This window comes from Phaethon lepturus, unplaced genomic scaffold, assembly GCF_000687285.1.
Source record: "Phaethon lepturus isolate BGI_N335 unplaced genomic scaffold, ASM68728v1 scaffold7356, whole genome shotgun sequence".
Classification (NCBI taxonomy): Eukaryota; Metazoa; Chordata; class Aves; order Phaethontiformes; family Phaethontidae; genus Phaethon; species Phaethon lepturus.
Genome location: NW_010548250.1, coordinates 37,037 through 53,122, shown reverse-complemented (window position 1 = coordinate 53,122; position 16,086 = coordinate 37,037). Strand labels below are relative to the sequence as shown.

The 16,086-nt window shown below is 37.8% G+C and overlaps 1 protein-coding gene across 1 annotated transcript in view; it reads left to right on the top strand.

The window, feature by feature from the left end:
• Nucleotides 1-16,086, top strand: part of SPTLC1 (serine palmitoyltransferase, long chain base subunit 1) — a 38,218-nt gene that overhangs the window by 9,064 nt on the left and 13,068 nt on the right. Inside the window, exons 3-7 of the mRNA XM_010289903.1 lie at nucleotides 3,109-3,203; nucleotides 7,267-7,360; nucleotides 7,830-7,902; nucleotides 13,521-13,653; nucleotides 15,393-15,522. Of these exons, the coding sequence (XP_010288205.1) occupies nucleotides 3,109-3,203; nucleotides 7,267-7,360; nucleotides 7,830-7,902; nucleotides 13,521-13,653; nucleotides 15,393-15,522 (525 nt within the window). The remainder of the gene's footprint in view (nucleotides 1-3,108; nucleotides 3,204-7,266; nucleotides 7,361-7,829; nucleotides 7,903-13,520; nucleotides 13,654-15,392; nucleotides 15,523-16,086) is intronic.

The following is a 16,086-nucleotide window of genomic DNA, read 5'->3' as shown; positions in this document are numbered from 1 at the left end:
AGGTGATTTGAGACAGCCAGCATGGCTTCATCAAGGGCAAGTCCTGCCTGACCAACCTAGTGGCCTTCTAGGATGGAGTGACCACATCAGTGGACGGGGGAAGAGCTACAGATGTCATCCATCTAGACTTCTGTAAGGCCTTTGACACTGTCCCCCACAACATCCTTCTCTCTCAGTGGGAGAGAAATGTATTTGATGGGTTGACTGTTTGGTGGATGAGGAATTGGTTGGATAGTCGCACTAAGAGGATAGTGGCCAACATCTCAATGTCCAGATGGAGAATGATGAGTGGTGTCCCTTAGGGATCTGTATTGGGACCAGCACTGTTTAATATCTTCACCAATGGTATAGGCAGTGGAATCGAGTGCACTCTCAGCAAGTTTGCGGACGACACCAAGCTGAGCGGTGCAGTTGACAGGCCTGAGGGAGGGGATGGCATCCAGGGGGACCTGGACAAGCTCAGGCAATGGGCCCGTGTGAACCTCATGAGGTTCAACAAGGCCAAGTGCAGGGTCCTGCACTTGGGTTGGGGCAGCCCCCGGTATGAGAGCAGCCCTGCCGAGAAGGACTTGGGGGTACTGGTGGATGAGAAGCTGGATGTGAGTGGGCAATGTGTGCCTGCAGCCCAGAAGGCCATCCATATCCAGGGCCGCATCCAAAGCAGTGTGGCCAGCAGGTCAAGGGAGGCGATTCTGCCCCTCTACTCTGCTCTGGTGAGACTCCACCTGGAGTCCTGCATCCAGGTCTGGAGCCCTCAGCACAGGAAAGACATGGACTTGTTGGATAGGGTCCAAAGGAGGGCCACAAAAATGCTCCAAGGACTGGAACACCTCTTCTCTGAGGATAGGCTGGGAGAGTTGGTGTTGTTCAGTGTGCAGAAGAGAAAGCTCCAGGGAGACCTTGCTGCAGCCTTTCCAGTACTTAAAGGGGGCTCATAAGAAAGGTGGGGACAGACTTTTTAGTAGGGCATGTTTCCATAGGACAAGGGGTAATGACTTCAAACTAAAAGAGGGTAGATTTAGATTAGATACCAGAAAGAAATTTTTCACAGTGGGTGTGGTGAAACACTGTAGCAGGTTACTGTGGTAGATGCCCCATCTCTGGAAGCAATCAGGGACGGGTTGGACAGGGCTCTGAGCAACCTGATGTAGTTGAAGATGTCCCTGCTCATTGCAGGGGTGTTGGACTAGATGACCTTCAAAGGTTCCTTCCAATGCAAACTATTCTGTGATTCTATAGAGACATACTCTAGTACCTCTTCTGAGACCAGGATGGAATTAACATTCTCTGTCTTGCATCAGTGGAGTTTAGCATACAGGGTTATGGTTGTGTTTCCACTCTGCAAATAACCTGAATTTCCACCATTTTGGTACTGTTGCATGTTAATCTTTATAAGGTGTATCATCTGGTCATCTTCACCCGTAGGTTTCTTGAGTATTTGCCGAGTCATGCCAAACATGAGGTTTGTTAATAGAATGCAATAATGAACAGTAGTCAGTAGTATTTACAGACAGCTTAATTTATTATTGTTTAGTTCTCTGGTTCTGTTATCTGTTTGGAATTTTTAAATCGAAGCATCAAAATCTGGTTTTTGATATGCTATGAGTGGCACTAGTACAGGGTAAACTAATAAACCCCCCTACTTTAATGCTTTCCTTAATATGTGGAACTGTGTGCAAGGCCTCAGCTGGGATCTGTCCTATGGTGGCTAAAGAAACTAAGCACTTTTTCCAAGATAAGTGTAGCCATTTCAAAATACTGAATATATTCAATTCTGTTGCATGTATTAATAGCATTTTATTTTCTTTAAAATATATGCCCAATGGGTTAAATTTCAGTAAGAAATCTAACATGGGAAAGCTAAATTAAAAGATATTTAAAGTACATCTTCAAAATAGTAGAAACGCAAGTACTAAAAAGGATCTTTTCTGAAATACAGGGCTATTGAAATTTCCATTTGTGTTTTGAAATAGACCTCTGTGGAGCTCCCAGGATATTAATGAATACTCTGGAAATACTTGGAAACAAAGATATTCATTAGCTTAGTAAAAGGGAAGTGATAAAAATGCAGGAGGAGAATAAATGTATTATTGCATGTAGTTTCCTTTTGATCTTTTCATATCTTAATTGGTTTTTTTACTTCGAAGGCTTTGAAAACTGTATTTGGAAAAAATAGAAATGGGAAAAGGTATTGCGGTGGTGTTTCTAATAATTGATTGCAGAATTTATAATTTGGTATTGAAACAAGTAATCTTAAATATTCTACTGCTTTTTGAAATAATAGAGAAATATAAACCCATTGTAGTCATACCATTCAAAGTTCTGTGTTAAAAATGTGTTATCAGGTGTGTCTTGCTGTACCAGTAAATAATCATCTGGGAAAGTTCTGCGTTCATGGTATGAAGGATGGTATTGTTGATTTGCCTGAGTGGTTGCTAATTTATTTGGAACTAGTCTAATGCACCTATTACACTGATCGACTGCGTGTCCTTTGGAAAATCATCTAACTGTGGTTTTCCAAATAGTTTAAAGCACTTTGAAAAGTATTCAGTATTCCTCTATGGTTAGGTCAGGGATACGTGGTTTAGTAGTTGTTACCATTTCTTGAGCGTTTGGCAGGTTTTCTCCATTGTGTCCTGCTCACATATGTGTTACTTTGCTAAGTATTTCAATGCCACAGTTGTTTAAACAGCACTGTTGAAGACTTGAGAATGTACCTTGAGGCAGTTTATATTCAATTACTCTGTAATTTGTATTCAATTGCAGAAACTCTAAAGAAGAATTTTTGTAACTAATAGATTGAATGAAACAGTATTGATTAAAATTTGGCAGGGGCACCAAGCTGGTGTCTTCTCTCGATTATCGGATCATGAAATCTTTAATGCACAGGCACAGCTGGGCTATCTTTCTTTACATCTCCTTCCCTTTGAAGAGTTCTGAGCTGCTCAGTTGAACATACTGAGATAATATCGATTCTAAGCATCTCAGAAAGGTGACGCATATTAGCATACATCATTTCTCATACAACTATTACCAATTGTTTATTAGCGCATAATGCCTTTTCTAATGGAAATACTTTTTGAGCAGTATTTCTTTTCTTCTGTTCAGGAAAAAGAAGAGTTGATTGAAGAGTGGCAGCCAGAGCCTCTTGTACCTCCTGTACCAAAAGATCACCCAGCTCTCAACTACAACATTGTTTCAGGGTAAATGTAACAAAAATAAATTATGTTTTTTATTTCAACTCAAATACTTGATGTCCATATTTTTAAGCATATTTCTTACTAAGCATTTCCATATCCTTAAAACCTTTCATAAATGAATTGCATTTTTAGAATTTGCCACTGGCCTTGGTTTTGCAACATTATCGACTATCTTATTAAGAATTTTTTTCCCCCTTTAAATGTTGTAATTTTTTTTTTTTAAGTATTGGGGGGAGCAGGGACACTTTTTGCCTTCATTGTGGGTCTGTATTGTTTGGTAGCAATTTGTTTCATTTTTTTCTTAATATGTAGACTTAGACCTCCAAAAGTGGTTACCACCTTCTCTGTAGGGGTTGGGAGGGGAAACAGTGTCATCACAAATCACTTCAGAAGAAACTGATTTTGTGGCTAGCCACTTGGCATGGCTTCCTGAAAAGTTGATCCTCTTTGGACAACCAGAAGTGGAGATGCTTGGTGGTGAAGTTGTTTTGTCCTGAAATTATGGGTCAGCATTACTTTCTTGTGTGTTACGAGGCTTTTAAAATGTGTGCTGACTTAGGCAAGAGTCACAGTACTTCAGAAGTTCCTTCGAAATTTCTTTTCACAAGCTTCAAATTTTTTATGTCAGTAACTTTTACAATATAAGCATTCTTAACATCCTTCTAGTGACACTAATGATTTAAAATAATTTAGTGACAGAGCACAATTATTTGCTCTCATAGGGAGCTCCATTTTGATGGTTCTCCCACCATGGAAAAGTCTGTCTTAGAAAAAGGAAGCCTGTTTTAATCAACTGTAATATGAACAATCCTCCTGTTATTGTTCAGAATTTTGAAACAAGCAATGGAATTAAAGGAAGTGTTGGATGTTTAAAAAAAAATCTGAACAAATATATCTTTTAGATTGATTCAGAAAATGTTTAAATTATTTAGAACTTTCCAGTGCTTACAGCTAGAGGAATGTATTGTGACAGAGTGTTAATATGTTGTAGCTGTTAAACTTAGTAGTGGCTATGGGGAAAACTTGGCATTTGTCTTGCAAAGTTCAAACTGCCAACTACCTACCTTCCTGTAGTTGCTCAACAGCTATGAGACTAACTTGGGCTGTAAAATTAACCCATGTTTCTGAATTAATACAGAAATGAAAGTGTCTGCATCATAATTCCAGCTCAAGAGCAGCATTTCTGTCCCCTTTTTAATTAGTATTTTAGGGTACCATTGATGCTAATGAGGTATTCTTCTTTGTGATTTTCATGTGTTAATGTTGACTGTGAATGGTGATTTACATAAATCTTAATTATCTACTATGAGGTGGTTTGATACTGCATATTTGCAGTAATGTGTGGATAGCATTTATATAGGCTCATAACCATTTAGGAAGTATTAAATATTTCAGTAAAAATTTTGACCTACTGTGTGGGGAAAGTAGACTTCCTCCTCCCTCAATATGCAAGGCAGTTCGTGCCTTATGTTAGTATGTTCTTTTCTGCTGAACATTTTCATAATCCCGGTAACTTTGCCAAATGATAAGCAAAGACAGTAATGCAGAGACTTGTTCAAACAAAACAAAACAAAAAAGTGACCAGTCTTAAATCAGTGGTGAAGAAGGTGTTCACGACAGCTTGGTCACAGTCCAGAAATTAATTCTTGTGATTAGTCTTTCTGTGAATTAATCTATGCAAGAAAGCTTAGTTGTAGATGATCTCATTCAGAAAAAGTAAACTTACTTCCTAAAACAGCATGTCTGCAAAATTCTCATGCTGATTCTCATTTTCCTTTAAAATAAAAAGGCACTAGCAATCTGGTTTTTAACTTCATCTTCTGCAACTGACTTTTCAATTCATGCAAATCTTAAGAGGCAAGTGAGAAGTCCAAGTACAGATGGAGTGCTTTCATTCCTTAAAAAGACACAATTTCTGAAGGACTTGCTGTGCATGGTGGTGTTGGGTTGATGGTTGGACTTGATGATCTTAAAGGTCTTTTCCAACCTTAACAATTCTGTGATTCTGTGAAGTACTTTGAATATAGCTTGTAATTATATTTTTATTTGCAGTTCCAGCTGGATCACTCAGTATGTCATAACTGTTGTCCCTAACCATGATAACTAACGAGCTGTGTTACACTAAGGAAAGAGAGATAAGCAAAACTAAAGAAATTCACTGTTTTCCTTTTGCAAGGACTTGTTGTTTTTCATGCTGCAGGGAAGGTTTTATGATATTGTTAGCATCCATGTTTTGGATATAATTATTCACTGGAATAAGGTTTTCCATGAGTGTTTTCTGCCTAATCATGAGTGTTCCTTTAGAAGGTTGGGTAAAATGCTGATAGCAAAGCGTGGACATGTTTTCATGAGTGCTACAGCTTTGTTAGGGGCAAGTTGTTGGTGAACATTAGTGTATTTTATAGGTTTGAGAGGTGGAGCTGTGGGTGCAAATTGTTGTAAATTTAGCAGGTTTAAACCTCTAGTATGCTGGGAATATACTTAACCTCATGTTAGTGCCAAAATACATAGGTCTGTTCTTCTGAATATCTGAGAATCAAAGTAATTTTTTCACTTAATAGGACTTCCAACAGTTGGTACAGCTTGTTGATGAGCAAGACAGAAGAACAGGTCCAGGTATATTTTTAATGGACGTCAGTTCCCCAAGGCAGTTTGCTGCCCATTTGTATAATGCTATTACTGTGCAGAAGAGGCACTGCAGTAGTGCAGGACTGCTCTTTTGTGGAGTCAGGTTCAGTTTGTGTGAGTTTAATGTCATGGGATGACAGTGATGAAGATGCATGCCACACCCACTATTAGCTTCCAAAGCTGTTCTGTAAGCTTTGCAATTGGTTGGTTGAAGCAACATATGCTTAACTTTTAAAGTGAACAGGCACAAAACAAAATAATGAAGTTTTTTTAAGTGAAGTTCAGGGCAGTTAAGTTTTTCTCTTAACTTGTAGTGAATAGCTTAGTCTTAGTTTATTTGCTTTGCCCACCAAATGTACCCATTGAAATATTGTCAACAACCAAATTTGTAGCAGCTGTGCACAGGCATTTGACATTTGAGCAGCCCTGTTTAATTCTGATGGTGAAAATTGCTTGGTACTATTTTCCACATGGGAAGAGCTTGTTGAAACTATTGTGTTTGAGGAATAGTATAGGATCTCAACTGTAATGTTTGATAATGCATACAGAAATGGACAGACATAAGTTCTTGTATTTGGCTTAGCTTTGAGACTTCTCAGCACTCTGAGTCATTAATTGAAACTTTCGATTTTGTAATATTGAAATGTATAATTGCCAGAACAGGGTTGCTTTTACAATACAGCACACGGATGTGCTTGCATTTAAAGGGGTAATAGCCGTTTTTTGTTATACTTTTTTTATGTTTATCTAAATAATAATTTTTTAGGGCAGAAAATTTCTCTGCCCTTTGCTTCATATATATTGTGTTCTTGTTCATTTGTTAATATTGGGTGTTACCACACTTTCTGTGTATCCTGATTACATGAGTTACTCAAACCATTATGGATTAAACAGAGTTGGAAACTTGAGATGACAGATAGTACAATACTTTTGTCTGCTTACAGCTAGTATCTATATTTCAGGAGCCTTATTCAGTACAAGATTGGTATTGTGGGTTTACTTTATGACAAAAACATTGGTTTTAAATTCATTTTCATAATGGAAGTAAGTAGCAATGAAATTTCCCTTTTATTTGTCATATTCCATCTCTCAAACAGGTATCACTTTGCTTTTAAAGGAGAAGTTTTATTTATCTCTTCAGGAGTCATCTTTGTATGAATTAAGTTTTCAACAAGGAATCATTAAATATCTCAGGAAGGTGTTTGAGGTTTCTTTATTAAACTACAGGAATATAGTTTTTGCTGCATATGGTAGTATATTTGTGACTTGACACTGAACTTAAATATTGATCGGCAGCTGCAAAGGAAGAATTGGAGACAGGCAATCTTGAAAAAGCTGTGTGCCTTTTACTGTTGAAAAACAAAACTCCTGTATTGGTTGACTGTTTATGAAAATGGCAACTGTTCATTCATAATGTCTATAATTTTTTTTTTTCCAGTCCTCCCACCCATATAATCACTGTTAATGGCAAGGAATGTATAAACTTTGCATCATTTAACTTTCTTGGACTTTTGGATAATGAAAAGGTTAAGGTGAGTTCTTCCAGTTATTGTATTTGTGTGATTAGTCCTCTTTTACTTTGTATGTTATCTTGAAATTAAGAATGACTTCAGAAAGCACAAACTTTGTCCAGGTAGTATACTTCTAAAGCAGCAAGGAAGATTATAAACCTTGTAATTTTGTGCTATTTAAGTTTGTCTTTCTGCTAAAGTTTAATCTGCTGTACTTACTGTGTACTACCTCTTTATCAAGTTACATTAGTATCTAGTGTCCTTAATCATTAGAATACAATGAACAATGCTTAAACACTTGTCTAAAATAGTTGTGATGTGAAATTACTTCATAGAATTCAATACATTATTAAGACTTTCTGTAAAGCAGGTTGTGTTACATGATGCAAGAACTGGCCTGCGTACATTGCTATAAAATTGTCAATGTGACGTGTATAGAAGAGTTAGAGCTCTAGTGTAGGAATAAATATGTCATTCTTCTCTGTTAAAGAGTGCGGCCCAGGCATCTCTGAAGAAATACGGTGTTGGCACTTGTGGACCTAGAGGATTCTATGGTACTTTTGGTGAGTGCCTTCCTTTGATCTGCCGTTAGAGGTGTTCAGGCTGGTTTGGTAAGTCAGCCAAAATAGTCCTGTATGTAAGCAGCAAACTATTTCTATTGCTGTGAAAAACAGCCACCCTCTAACACATTTTTTACTGTAATTGTTAAGAATTGGTAGTGTTTATCGTTCATACCTTTGTTTCTTACTCATTTATTGTATTTTCTTACTCTTTCTAATGCTGTGTTGGAGAGTTGCAAAGTTAAATATAACCTGTTTAGTTGTGGTTGTCATAGTAGAAAGAGAAAATAAATATACTAGAATTTAATCATGTGTGGTGAATTTCAGTGTAAATTAATAATAAGTTTCTAAGTAGACCACAAGAGGGCAGTCTGATTTCTATGATAAAGATCATTAGTTAACTTCTAATGCTGTAGTCAGAATGACGTTTTTCTTTGCTGGTAACTTTAATGTTGTAATTCAGAGACTTTATGATGTAAGCACATGTTACTAAGGATTTTTTCATTCTTTTTAAGAAGTAATAAGTTGTTAAAAATCAGCCTCTGGAAATTGTTCTTTACAGTTCTTTATTTTGAAATGCTCTATGGAAACCAAAGAGTAATATTTGAATAGCTGCACAGTTGCAGGCTAAAACTGTTGACTCATCATTTTGTGAACTTTCTGGTCTCTTCCCAGAGATGACGGAATTCACAGCATGTTTGTACTCAAATGAGCCTTGACTTTAATTCAAGACTAACTTGAACTTTTCTCAGTTAATCAAGCTAGTCCTTTAAGTGATCAACCAGGTGCTGTACCTATTTTGCTTTGTTAGAAGTCTATATATCAGAACAAAGTTGAGTCTTTGATATCAATCTTACAGGTTGTTCAATTAGCCTGGAACCGTAATTTCTAAAGACGATTATGGTAGCCCATTGATTAATAGAGAGCTTGAGGAAGCTAGATTCCCTCACTGATCACAGTTCAGCAGTGGTCTGTTGGAATTCATACAGGCTTCAGGCTTTTATTGTTCATTTTTTAAACACCGAAAAGCTCAAAGAAGCTTTTGGACTAATGCTTCCTGCCTTTTGAGTCCAGGCTGATTTTAAGTTTTGTGAATTTTTTCTGTCAATTTGCTTCTTTCTAGTAGTTATTTGAAACGGACTGGTTAAAAGTTTATTTTCTCTGGTGAGAGATTCTTTGTGTTGTTTCCTGCCCTCTTTGGACGTCTAATCCTGAGATCCAAACTGTATAGCTTTTGCATTTAATTTGGTTGCTATTCATTGGCCTCTGAACTTTTTGGGCAAATGCTCCATTTCACAAAGCAGGAGATATAATCTGTGGTATTGCTGCATGACATCACTAGTGAAGAAATGGTGTTGTACTCACCTATTTGAGGTAATTTTTACAATTAAAGTAACAGAATTGGTTTAAAATTTGAGACAAATACCTGCTGTTCTTGTTGGATCCCAAAGTGTGTTCCCATTTTCCCTTGACTTTAAACATTTGACTATGACAGGATTATGAATCTCTGATAAGAAATACTTCTTACATCAGTAATGTTGTATGCCTCAAACTTTTTTCACTCAAACTTTGTATGCCTCAAACTTTTTTTTGTGTGCTGGGACTTCGGTAAATGAGTCACACTGTGTCCAGAACTACTTACCTCTTTAACTATATAGGATTTAATTGATGATTGTTAGTTGTTGTCATTCAGACTTATCCCCTCTTAGGGGCTGATATTTTATATCAATATTAGAGATCTTTTTATCTGGAAATGTAGATATCATTTATTTTGAGAGACTTGATTCTTCATATCTCTGCCTGTTTGAAGAGATTTTGTAGATTTACTGAGTCCTTATTAAGACATTTTTGCTTTGTGCTGTATTCCTGAAAACTGCATCCATCCCTTTTTTTATCCTGTGGTAAGCTTGAAATACTAATATATTCACACATAACTGAATCTTTATGGTTATTTTCTCCATAATGACAGCTGAGGCTTGTATCACTTTTTTGGTGGTGGTTTTTTTTTGAGGCTGTTGTTGATTGCCTGGCAGCCACAATTTCACTACTGCTCTGAAGATCAGGACTGGCTACCTGAAAAAATATATAAAAGATGTTGTGGGAATTGGTCTCAGTTCTGCTTTTGACTTGGATATGAGCACATGCTAGGCACTAAACTGGCACTTGGTAGCAGCTGTTGACCATAATAGCTTTATTAAGGTTTCTTAATTATGTAGAAGGCTGTTCCAGTCATATCTTCCTCTTTGCAAATGTACTCTAGGTAGTGTTTGCAGCTTTCACTTAAACTAGGCTAATCCAAGTGATGTAACCAGACTAAAGCAAATGATTGCAGTAAAGGAGAGTCAGATAGTATTCCGTTTTTATCACAGTGGAATGGTAGTGAAGCCTTAATTAATACTGACTTAAGCTTTTCAACCTCACAATTATACAAAGCATTCATTCTCTTATGTAAAGATGCATCAAATTTGTGTATGCTATATGTCATTCTGAACTTAAATGTTCTTGCCCGTGGCAAAATTTACTAGGTTTGTAAAATGTTTTTCCTTAATGCAAATCTGATTGTATTTGATAGCTCATTATTGCTGACACTGTTTCTTTTGTCCACTGTTTTTACCTAGCACTTGCTCAATGTAGTGGTCATTGTTGCTGAGTAAACCTCAGTGAGAAGCATGCAAATCTTAATCTTTAACTGTGATGGTCTCATCATTTTTTCCAGCTTTTTAGTTAAAGGATGTAGGTGGTTTTCCCCATTAGGTATCAATAGCTGGGCATTGAAAGTAGTAGTTCAGTCCTTGTTTCCCTTAATTTGTTGTTCTCTACTGGCAGGGCTTCAGGAAGAAACATTTTTATCTGAATGCTGTTTATATTGCATATTTTAAGTGCCATGTGGCCAGTCTCTGTTTTTTGGTGCTTGCTGCCAGAAAAAGGTCTTTCCTGAGCGTTATGTTCTGTAATTGAATCAAAGATCATCCGTCCTGTTTTGAAGCCCAACTGGAGATTGTTTCATTGGTCCTGAAGTCCATTTAGCAATAAAGAAAAAGTTACAAAGATTCTGAAAAAGGACTGCTTAAAATCTCTCTCAGAAAGTAGATTAGATAACTGCAATCAGTATACTTCTTTGCAAAAGACTCTGTAGAAGAAAGGCTGTTCTAGGTTTCTCCAAATGTTTGGTACAGCTAATACAGCTGTATCAGTGATAGGTAGCAAAAGAAAACTTTCAAATAATAAATGGTTAAACTATTTCTTTCCTTTTGAAACCAGTGGAAAACGAAATACAAGAATTCATTTCCATTCCATTTTTTGATGCTCAGGTAAACATTAGGAAGGGATTGTTGAAGAATTATAGCTTGAGGTTTGTGGATAAAATTGCTCTTGACTGTGATTGGAAGGCTGTTGCTTGAAAATGTACCTTTTGCTTTTATTGTATAAATACAGAATCATAGAACCATAGAACAGTTCGGGTTGGAAGGGACCTTTGAAGGTCATCTAGTCCACCCCCCCTGCAATGAGCAGGGACATCTTCAACTAGAGCAGGATTCTCAGAGCCCCGTCCAGCCTGACTTTGAAGGCTTCCAGGGGTGGGGCATCTACCACCTCTCTGGGCAGCAGTGCCTGTGTTTCACCACTCTCATTGTGAAAAATTTTTTCCTTATATCTAGTCCAAATTTACCCTCTTTTAGTTTAAAGCCATTACCCCTCGTGCTATGGCAACATGCCCTACTAAAAAGTCTGTCCCCACCTTTCTTATGAGCCCCCTTTAAGTACTGGAAAGGCTGCAGTAAGTCTCTTCTTCTCCAGGTTGAACGCGCGCTCAGCCTGTCCTCAGAGGAGAGGTGTTCCAGCCCTTGGAGCATTTTTGTGGCCCTCCTTTGGACCCTATCCAACAAGTCCATGTCTTTCCTGTGCTGAGGGCTCCAGACCTGGATGCAGGACTCCAGGTGGAGTCTCACCAGAGCAGAGTAGAGGGGCAGAATCGCCTCCCTTGACCTGCTGGCCACACTGCTTTGGATCCGGCCCTGGATATGGATGGCCTTCTGGGCTGCAGGCACACATTGCCCACTCACATCCAGCTTCTCATCCACCAGTACCCCCAAGTCCTTCTCGGCAGGGCTGCTCTCAATCCCTTCATCCCCCAGCCTGTATTGATACCGGGGGCTGCCCCAACCCAAGTGCAGGACCCTGCACTTGGCCTTGTTGAACCTCATGAGGTTCACACGGGCCCATTGCCTGAGCTTGTCCAGGTCCCCCTGGATGCCATCCCCTCCCTCAGGCCTGTCAACTGCACCGCTCAGCTTGGTGTCGTCCGCAAACTTGCTGAGAGTGCACTCGATTCCACTGCCTATACCATTGGTGAAGATATTAAACAGTGCTGGTCCCAATACAGATCCCTAAGGGACACCACTCATCATCATTCTCCATCTGGACATTGAGCTGTTGACTACTACCCTCTGAATGAAACCAGAGGTAATGCAGATATATCCACATGAAGTGGATGTTCCTTTTTTGGGGAAAGGTTTTGCTAGATATTTGTTTTGTATGGCAAAGTTAAGATTTTTACAAAGCCCTTTCTTCCTACACCCTTGCTGTTCATACCTGGCTAGAAACAGCAACATTGACATAACTCTGCCTTATAGGCCATTGAAGAATCTGTATTTTTAACTGATGTTGCCTCATTTGATTTTAGTTTTAATTAACTTTCAAGAGTTGCAAAAAGGTAGCATTTGGCCCATGATGGTCTTTCAAGTCACACACTAAGGACCTCTGTTTGCCCTTTAATCCTGTTTATTTCCAGTTGATGAAAGGCATAATTCTCTGACTAACATTTGCTAGCAGAAGCAGGTAATGGCAAGAGAGTTACACAATTAAAATAACAGTTTGTCTGATACAGGTTATTTTGATTAGGCAGAATACTTAACGCTGTGGCCACCTTTCTGCAGCAGCAATCCACTTGCCATATGGTATCACTCTAGTGATCTAAATCTTTTGATTTAGTGTTTTGTTTCTGAGATGGGTCACTTCGACCGAATTGGTTTGGGAAATGCTTGTGCATGTAACTGTGTCAGTTTATCTTAAGGGTGAGTAATCTCTGGCATGGAGATGGTGTCCTTTTCAACTGGCTGAAATGTGTTCAGGAGATGGTATGTGGTTGCAGCCTGACGAGCAGTTTTCTGTTACAATGATAGCTGTGCTATATGCAGTGGAAGCATCAGCTTGGATGAACTGACAGTCTGTTACCAGGACCGTACTAATTGCTATAAGTTACGTGGCTATTTGATGTCTGACTGTAGTAACTGTCCTCCTAGTCACAGTCCAGGAATGCTGCATCATTTACTTGTGGTCTAATCCCAAGTAGATCTTAATTACCGTTGCGTAAGATCATGAGAGCACCACATTACATAAATATTTTCAGATCTATCAAAGCTTCTGATTAATATTGGGTTACTTGTCAGTTTTAAGTAAGGCTGGATTGGTTGCAGCTGGGTTTTGGGAAGTTATTTGTTGTACACTGTTCCTACAAATAAACATTCTGTTTGCTTCAATTAGATGATTGCTAAAAGCAATTATAGTCTTTCTGATGTGAAAACAAGTAAACTAAGATCTTTTCAATTTTCCTCTCATAGATGTGCACTTAGAATTAGAAGAACGACTGGCAAAATTCATGAGAACAGAGGAAGCTATTATATACTCATATGGATTTGCAACAATTGCCAGTGCTATTCCTGCATATTCGAAAAGAGGGGACATTGTGTTTGTGTAAGTGTTGTTTTCTATTTGGGAAATTCCAGATTAAAGAGTTTTCCTTTCAATTTTTCTTTTTCATTGTTGTTAATTATGTTAAGTTAACCATTTAGAAAATAATGCTGGTTTTGATCAAGTATTTTGGTGTACCAAGCTCGAACAACTTTTTTGCCAAATACTCTAAATGAAATCAGTTACTGTTTCTATCATGGAAGAGCATACTTGGGCACTCAGCTGGAAAAAAAACCAACAACTGAATTTGTGCATGCAAGGACTAACAGAAGTTTAGTACTTAGTTTTCTTCTTAAGAAACTTTACAGTCATGTTTGGTTTTCACCTGCTTACTGCTAGCTTTTCATCTTTCTTGCAGGACAGTTGTTCGCCTCATGCATATTTGCAATGGATTAGTTGGATAAATATTGGTACATATTAAAATAACACAAGAACAGCTATGCAGGGTCAAACTAAGGATTCAGCAAACTCAGTATCTGATCCCTGAGAGTAGCCAGTCATAAGTTGTCTAGGGAAGAGTAAAAAACCGGGAGAAACAATACAAAAATAGTCAAAGCTTTCTGAGCCAAAGAGGAGGGTTTGGATTTTGTAGTAGTTACGGATTTTTTCTTAAGCCTTCCTATTCTTTTAGTACCTTTGTAAATCTTTAATATCCACAATGCTTCTATGACATGTAATTTCACAGTTTAACTTAAACATTTTATGAAAAAATATGAAGAAATACCTGTTTTGAATGTAACACCTACTAATTTCAATTGATTAATTTGATTTTCAGACAGTGAACTGATGGATCTTCTCCATAGGGGAAGTGAGTCAGTGGCTCTGTGGGGCTTAGCTGCCTGCTGGGGTTAAGCCACAACACACTGATACTTTTGTATTTGTCTGCCAAAATCTTTTTTCAGTGCTCTCTTTTCTAAGTGTAAGGCTTGCAGCCTATTTGACTTCTATAAAAGAAGTTCTTTCATAACTTTGATCATGTTTTTTGGTCATCTTTGAACATTTTCTGCACCAACTTTTTTGAGAACAACCTGGCTTGTATACACTATTCAAGATGCCAGTGTATCCTGGATTTAGCTGCCTTACAGTATTTTGGCTTCTCACTGACAAAAGATCTCACCATCCTTAAAAGCAACGTGGTTGAAATGACCGCATTTAGCATGTGCAGAAGGTTTTATTTAGTTGCCACTTTTAAAAGATTACTTGACTTAAGCAGCTATGAAATTGCATACCCCATTGTGTTCAGAGATTTGCTTTTCCAGCACTTAAAAACGGCAGATAGTTCTTGAAACACCAAGATAGTAATTCTCAAAGGATAGTAAAAAGCAGCTTTTGAATACTTAGAGGATCACTATAAATGTTACAGACACATCTTCGTGTCTTTTTTCTAAGACCTAGAGCAAATGGTATGAGAGGTTTCTGGGATGATTACCATGGTATCATACCTTGTCCATGGAACGCTGTGTTCAAATAAACTACTGTCACGTACAAACAAAAGGACCAGTGTACACTTAAAGAAAAAACCTGTTGGCTTGCTTCTAGTGGCTGTAGTGCATAGGAGAGTTGAGAAGCTTTGGAAATTAGTTTTCAAAATGTAACTAAAATATATGATGCTTTAATAAATCTGGTTTTAACTATACATAAGTACAGATACCTGCTTAAAAGCAGAACAGTTCTAATAGCCAGCTTTCTTTGAATAATTGTTAAACAGAGTGCAAACTTAGAAGGACTTGCTGTATTTACAGAGATGAAGCTGCTTGCTTTGCTATTCAGAAGGGATTACAAGCATCTCGTAGTAACATCAAGTTATTTAAGCATAATGATATGGCTGACCTTGAACGACTGTTGAAAGAACAAGAGACTGAAGACCAAAAGGTACTATTCCTTTGAAGAAATATTTATACTCTTTTTTGCCACCTGCCCCACATTTTTTTACTGGGTTGTGTAATTGAATGGATGCAATGCTTACAAGCAGTTACTAGGTTTTCGTGAATCTCTATTGAGCAGTTAATGTTGCTTATGTAATGAAGATTAATTTTTTTTTTAAAGTTACTTATTTATTTGCATTTGTCTGCGTAACGACTGGAAGTGAGCTCACAGGCATTGGTAGTGAGGGAATATCTTTAATGGCAGGTGACTGAAGTATGAAATAATCTTATTTTTTTTAAATATTATCACAGACTTTTTTTTGGTCTTCTAGAAATTTGTTTAACTGCATTTAACTGATAAATCATGCAAGTTAATTATCAGTTTGAATGCTACACCGTAAAATCAACACAAAAGTCCTAACCCTTTAGTTTATTGAATAAATCTGGGTTTTTAATTTTTTTTTGTCCTGTCATGGTTTAGCCCCAGCCACTGGCAACAAAGCACCACGCAGCCACTTGCCTCACCACAATCCCCCAGGTGGGGTGGGGGAGACAATCGGGGGGGAAAAAA